Source organism: Pinus tabuliformis, chromosome 3_1 (genome assembly GCF_031772625.1).
Source record: "Pinus tabuliformis cultivar Carrire ecotype Pingquan chromosome 3_1, CPIR1, whole genome shotgun sequence".
In the NCBI taxonomy this organism is placed as follows: domain Eukaryota; kingdom Viridiplantae; phylum Streptophyta; class Pinopsida; order Pinales; family Pinaceae; genus Pinus; species Pinus tabuliformis.
Window position 1 is genome coordinate 766,093,405 of NC_142301.1, and position 7,119 is coordinate 766,100,523.

The 7,119-nt window shown below is 38.3% G+C and overlaps 2 protein-coding genes across 2 annotated transcripts; both read left to right on the forward strand.

Annotated features, from left to right (window-relative positions):
* The first annotated feature begins 683 nt into the window (after positions 1 to 683).
* LOC149189632 (FT-interacting protein 3-like) lies at positions 684 to 2,117 on the forward strand. Its single transcript, XM_089410290.1, has one exon. It carries the CDS (start codon positions 684 to 686, stop codon positions 2,115 to 2,117), a length of 1,434 nt encoding a protein of 477 aa, XP_089266416.1.
* Positions 2,118 to 2,356: 239 nt separating this feature from the next.
* Positions 2,357 to 3,790, forward strand: LOC149189633 (FT-interacting protein 3-like). The gene has a single exon (XM_089410291.1). It carries the CDS (start codon positions 2,357 to 2,359, stop codon positions 3,788 to 3,790), a length of 1,434 nt encoding a protein of 477 aa, XP_089266417.1.
* Positions 3,791 to 7,119: the final 3,329 nt, after the last annotated feature.

Sequence of the window (7,119 nt, forward strand, 5' to 3'; positions counted from 1 at the left end):
ATTACGAACAGAAAGGACCTTAAATCCCAAAATAGATGCTCCTATAGTGTACACAATATCTTAACAAATATAGTAATACCTATAATCCTCACAACCAAAAAGGATTTTTTCACACTGATTCATGTAGGATTAATCCTCAGTACCAGACGTCACAATCACCCAATTATCATTCAGTAACTCTGCTGCAAGACAAGTGCCGTATGTGGAAACGGATTTTATATAATGCAAAACACTGAAACTGATCTCGGTTCAAAACCAACTTTAATCATGTTGTTAGGCATCACATTTTTATATGCATTTCCAAGAGGAATAAAATAGGCTTCACCGTGTCTTAGGAAACATTAAAACATCATTGATTTCTTACATTCTTGGGAAGAAAATAGTAACTAGGTGTACAACGCTCGCAATTGGACCAGTCAAACTCAGAAATCAACTTGTTCATAGATTTATCTTTGCTTGGAAGTATAAAAGTATTGATATTTACGCCGTAAGGCGTTTCCCTCTGAGATGAACTCCCCCATATGCCTTTCTGTCTTAATGGTATTCGTCCGATCTTTTTGTTAGACGATTGAAATAAAATCAGCCGTACAATTTAATAAGAAATATTTTAAAACATTAAGAAAACCGTTATCGAACCCGTCATGACGCGTGGATATCAACGTTTGATGTAGAGGAGGGCGGGGATGTTGACGAGGGCGGGGACCTGCAGAGAAGCGTTCGTGCAGAGTTTTGTTAAGGAATATTACTCTGAACGCGTTGTTAAGGAATATGAAATTCTTGGGAGAGTAACGATTCCTGTGAATAACATAGACAAACGACTGGATGATAAGCCTGTGAATCCTCGATGGTTCAGACTTGACAACCCTGCTGTTGCTCCGGGGGAGGGAAAGTCGAAGAAGAAAGAAGTGGAGTCCGCGAGTAGAATTTATCTGAGATTGTCTTTAGATGGGGGCTATCATGTGATGGATGAGCCTATTCATTACAGTGGCGATGTGAGGCCGACCGACGAGCGTCTCTGGAAGCCTAACATTGGTATTTTGCAGGTTGAGATCTTGCGCGCTCAGAACTTGCTTCCTACGAAGTGCAAAGATGGACGACACAGAATGGATGCTTACTGCGTTGCAAAATATGGACAGAAATGGGTTCGTACCAGGACTATGATTGATACCTTGAGTCCAAAATGGAATGTGCAATATACCTGGGAAGTTTATGATCCCTGTACAGTAATGACTGTTTGTGTTTTTGACGATTGCCATCTTCAAGGAGACGAAAAGTCTTCAGCATCCGTGAAAGATGCCGGGATCGGTAAGGTTCGAATCCGCCTTTCGACTCTCGAAACAGATCGCGTATACACGCATGCCTATCCTCTGTTGAGGTTTAATCCCTCAGGAGTCCTGAAGGTGGGCGAGCTTCATCTGGCTTTTCGTTTCTCCTGTTCGTCTTTGATGAACATGATGCTGATTTATACACAGACATTGCTGCCGAAGATGCATTATCTTTGTCCCCTTTCTCTAAGGCAGTTTGACCATTTGACATACCAGGCAATGCGGATAGTGGCAATGCAGCTGAGCCGAGCCGAGCCTCCTCTGAGGAGAGAAGTGGTGGAGTATATCATGGATGTGGATTCACATATGTGGAGCATGCGCCGCAGTAAGGCGGAATTCTTCCGCATAATGAATATCCTGGCTCCTCTCACAGCGGTAAGGCGATCGTTTAACGATATATGCCTCTGGAAAAACCCTGCAACCACCGTCCTGGTGCACATCCTCTTCTTGATTCTCATCTGGTACCCAGAGCTAATTCTTCCTACCGTCTTCCTCTGCATGTTCCTGATTGGCTTATGGCAATTTCGTTTCCGTCCACGGCACTCACTCGATATGGACACAAGCCTCTTCCAGGCCGGACTGGTTCATCCTGACGAAATCAGTGAAGAATTCGACACATTCCCCACTAGCAAAGCCTCTAACGTTGTGAGAATGCGATACGATCGAATCCGGGAGTCTGCTGGGCGAATACAGACCATGGCGGGGGATATGGCTACTGAAGTAGAAAGGCTTCAAAATCTTCTGAGGTGGAGCGATCCACGAGCGACTACCACCACCACAGGATTACCATAGTCTCTGTTTATTAACCAAAACTAAGAAGAAACAGTTGTAAATTTTACGGCGTTTCCCTCTGAGATGAACTCCCCCATATGCCTTTCTGTCTTAATGGTATTCGTCCGATCTTTTTGTTAGACGATTGAAATAAAATCAGCCGTACAATTTAATAAGAAATATTTTAAAACATTAAGAAAACCGTTATCGAACCCGTCATGACTCGTGGATATCAACGTTTGATGTAGAGGAGGGCGGGGATGTTGACGAGGGCGGGGACCTGCAGAGAAGCGTTCGTGCAGAGTTTTGTTAAGGAATATTACTCTGAACGCGTTGTTAAGGAATATGAAATTCTTGGGAGAGTAACGATTCATGTGAATAACATAGACAAACGACTGGATGATAAGCCTGTGAATCCTCGATGGTTCAGACTTGACAACCCTGCTGTTGCTCCGGGGGAGGGAAAGTCGAAGAAGAAAGAAGTGGAGTCCGCGAGTAGAATTTATCTGAGATTGTCTTTAGATGGGGGCTATCATGTGCTGGACGAGCCTATTCATTACAGTGGCGATGTGAGGCCGACCGACGAGCGTCTCTGGAAGCCTAACATTGGTATTTTGCAGGTTGAGATCTTGCGCGCTCAGAACTTGCTTCCTACGAAGTGCAAAGATGGACGACACAGAATGGATGCTTACTGCGTTGCAAAATATGGACAGAAATGGGTTCGTACCAGGACTATGATTGATACCTTGAGTCCAAAATGGAATGTGCAATATACCTGGGAAGTTTATGATCCCTGTACAGTAATGACTGTTTGTGTTTTTGACGATTGCCATCTTCAAGGAGACGAAAAGTCTTCAGCATCCGTGAAAGATGCCGGGATCGGTAAGGTTCGAATCCGCCTTTCGACTCTCGAAACAGATCGCGTATACACGCATGCCTATCCTCTTTTGAGGTTTAATCCCTCAGGAGTCCTGAAGGTGGGCGAGCTTCATCTGGCTTTTCGTTTCTCCTGTTCGTCTCTGATGAACATGATGCTGATTTATACACAGACATTGCTGCCGAAGATGCATCATCTTTGTCCCCTTTCTCTAAGGCAGTTTGACCATTTGACATACCAGGCAATGCGGATAGTGGCAATGCAGCTGAGCCGAGCCGAGCCTCCTCTGAGGAGAGAAGTGGTGGAGTATATCATGGATGTGGATTCACATATGTGGAGCATGCGCCGCAGTAAGGCGGAATTCTTCCGCATAATGAATATCCTGGCTCCTCTCACAGCGGTAGGGCGATCGTTTAACGATATATGCCTCTGGAAAAACCCTGCAACCACCGTCCTGGTGCACATCCTCTTCTTGATTCTCATCTGGTACCTAGAGCTAATTCTTCCTACCGTCTTCCTCTGCATGTTCCTGATTGGCTTATGGCAATTTCGTTTCCGTCCACGGCACTCACTCGATATGGACACAAGCCTCTTCCAGGCCGAACTGGTTCATCCTGACGAAATCGGTGAAGAATTCGACACATTCCCCACTAGCAAAGCCTCTAACGTTGTGAGAATGCGATATGATCGAATCCGGGAGTCTGCTGGGCGAATACAGACCATGGCGGGGGATATGGCTACTGAAGTAGAAAGGCTTCAAAATCTTCTGAGGTGGAGCGATCCACGAGCGACTACCACCACCACAGGATTACCATAGTCTCTGTTTATTAACCAAAACTAAGAAGAAACAGTTGTAAATTAAGGTTCAAACAAAATAGTTCAATCATAAGAAGAAGCAGTTGTAACTTAAGGTTCAAACAAAATAGTTCAATCACTTCATTTCGACTAAAATAGTTCAATCACTTTATTCCAACTATGATGCTTAAAGCGAATTCAATCACTTTACTTCAACTAGGATGCTTACAGTGACATCTGTGAAGTGGTTTGTGGAATTATGCAATTGATGTGAGTTATTTCTCCATCTCCATATTCTGTATGGCTGTGCAACACCATTGTATTAACTATTTCAGCATGTAAATATTTTGCATCACTGTCCAACACATATGCAACAACTATGGAGAAAGCAGGTCAGACTCCCTAAACTTCCCTGAGTTACCGTTTTGCATTGAACGAAACAAATCTTCAACCTGTAAACAGTGCTAAACATACCCTAACCCTCCCAGTATCCAGTTCAATTCTAAAGTCCTCACCAAACAGGATTTCATAAAACCTCTTCTTTTAATGAATCAAAATTTTGTAAGAAGTATCACATGTGTTTAATTTGAGTGAATAAGAAAAATTTACTTTTGGAGTTTTGGTGTTTGTAAAGCTCATAAAACCTCTTCTTTTAATGAATCAAAATTTTGTAAGAAGTATCACATGTGTTTAATTTGAGTGAATAAGAAAAATTTACTTTTGGAGTTTTGGTGTTTGGAATTGCTTTACAGTAGTCCCACTAATGTGCCCTCATTTTTTGCACAGTTTCTATTTCTATAAAATGACATGTTGATATTTTATGATAAAGTTTCTATTTATGTAAAGTGGCATGTTGGTATGTTATAATAAAAATAAAAAGTAAAGATGTCTTAATTCTTACTGAATTAAATGAGAAAGATAAAAATTCCAAATAATATGTCTCAATTCTGGTTAAGTTTGTAAAATTTAGTTAAGTTAAAAAGATAAAAACTCCAAATAACATGCCTCAAATCTTGTTAAGTCTATTGATTGTTGATACTACCTTAAAAAATAAGTTAATTCTTGTTAAGTCTGTAAAGTTTAGTTAAATTAAAAAAATAAAAACTCCAAATAACATGCCTCAAATCTTGTTAAGTCTATAAAATTGAGTGATTGTAAGAATGGTTGATACCAACTTAAAAATTAAGTTATAATATCAAAATTAAGTTATAATGTCAACTAACTTGACCCAAATAAATTAAGCAGTAAAAAAACATTTAAAAACATTTCATCAATATAAAATTGTGCTAACTACATACACCAGAATTTCCCCCAAAACTCATTCCATGGATAATATAAAAAAGAATTTAATATTGTGGGGATGACACTCTCAACACCTTATCTATTTATTTTAGTAAAAAGATTCTATGTAAATTTTCTTTCCCTTATAAAATATAAATTTTGATAAAATACATTGGGGGTTCATTCGACGAAATTTTATTTTTTAGTTAAATTTCAAATCATATAATTCATAACTTAAAAAGGGTGCAAGAGAGGGATTCCAAAGTTTTATTTTATGAAGAATATCATTGTTCATTTAACTTTTTGTTTCAACGAGTTTTATTTTAGAATAAAGTTTTATTTTTATATTTGATATTAAAATTTAAATATATGAAAAAATTAATATTAAAAATTAATTTTTTTTTAAGAAAAAACAATTTCTTTATATGGATTGCTTATGATGATGATAATGAATGGTAATGATGAAATGTATATAATTTGATAAACTTATTTATAAATATATATTGCATAGAGATTTTCTTTTTAAAAGATTTATAGGTGAATCTTTCATGCCTTTGCAGTCAATAAAGGGATAATTGTTGTCATCAAGCTTTTTACTCCCTAGGGGATGCGTTATCGCTGCTGCCGGGGTTCTATGCCTTGTGATTTCATTTTACATATTTCATGCACTAAACTACTTGTCGATCCGATGTAAGAGATGAGAATGTAGTCAATATCGCCACTTAAAATGCATGCAATCACATGCCCACCTCAGCTTTCGATCCACTAGAAGAGATGTCAATGTTATCAATATCGCCACTTGAAGTGCCCCACAACCACATGTCCACCTTAGCTGCATACTCGGGAGTCCCTTTAGGAACAACAACGATAATGCAAGTGAGAAGCTCTTCATCACCATGAGCCATAACGAAGATGAAAAAAACTCGGGATGTTCTGGGGAAGGGTTCGATAGTTCTAGGCTTGTCTTCGTCAATACATTGTCTAGTGGTAAATGAACTATGCTCACGGATAGATATAAGGTAACCATATGAAAATATTTTTAAAGTTTAGATATGTGTGTTTCCCAATAAAATGAAACAATTGTCCAACAGTGGTTATATCTTGCCCCTTTATCGTTTTTTTTAAACCCAAGGTACTTTACAAAACATATAAGGGTTGTTCTTTGTATTTGTGGCTGGGAGACTTCATTAAAGATGATATTACTAATGCAAAACTATTTTGCTTTCATAAATGAGTATGATATCTGAGTTTTCACTTGTCATTTTCTTTTGTGATGAAGTTTGTGATATTTGAGTTTTCACTTGTCATTGTGTTTTGCGTTGAAGTTTGAATGTTGTATTCACCATTGATTATGATATTTACATTTTTACTTTTTATTTATTTTTAACTGAAGTTTGTTGGAATAATTTAATTTATATATTTTTGTAAGAGAAGTTAGTATTTCAACATGTTAATGGGCATGTTAGTTCATATTTGGTTTCTTGTTAGTTGACATTTGGTTGCATATTTGTTAGGTGTATCTTTGCACCTTATAGGGGAAATTGCCAGTATAGACTTTTAGTGAGTTATCTTGTATCATTTTTTTAATACTTTTTAGGTATGCTAAATGGTTTTATTAATCAGGTAATTAGAGTAATTTATAACTTTGTTGGTCTCATATGATATGGAATTAAATTAGTTGAATGATACCATTCAACTTACTATAGCTATGTTGCACTTCCTTTGGGGATAACAAGGACGAGGGGACAATTTTTCAGTGTGGCTATAACACACCCACAAATTTTCCAAGGGACGACAAGTTGGGGACGATATATCTATCTATATATATATATATATATCTGATTTTAAATTTTAAATTCACCATATGCATAAAGATTGTAACATACATCCTCTCACAACTACCCACTTTCATCGGCTTACTCGGGGTAAACATGAGATGAATGGCTACTATGATATGACTCAACCTCCTAGATGCCCTTAAGGAAATGGAGTTGACACAACAGGACCTTGCTGACTTCCTCAGGTGCCATAGCACCTCTAGGAGAAACCCAACACCTCCAGGTGTCCAAT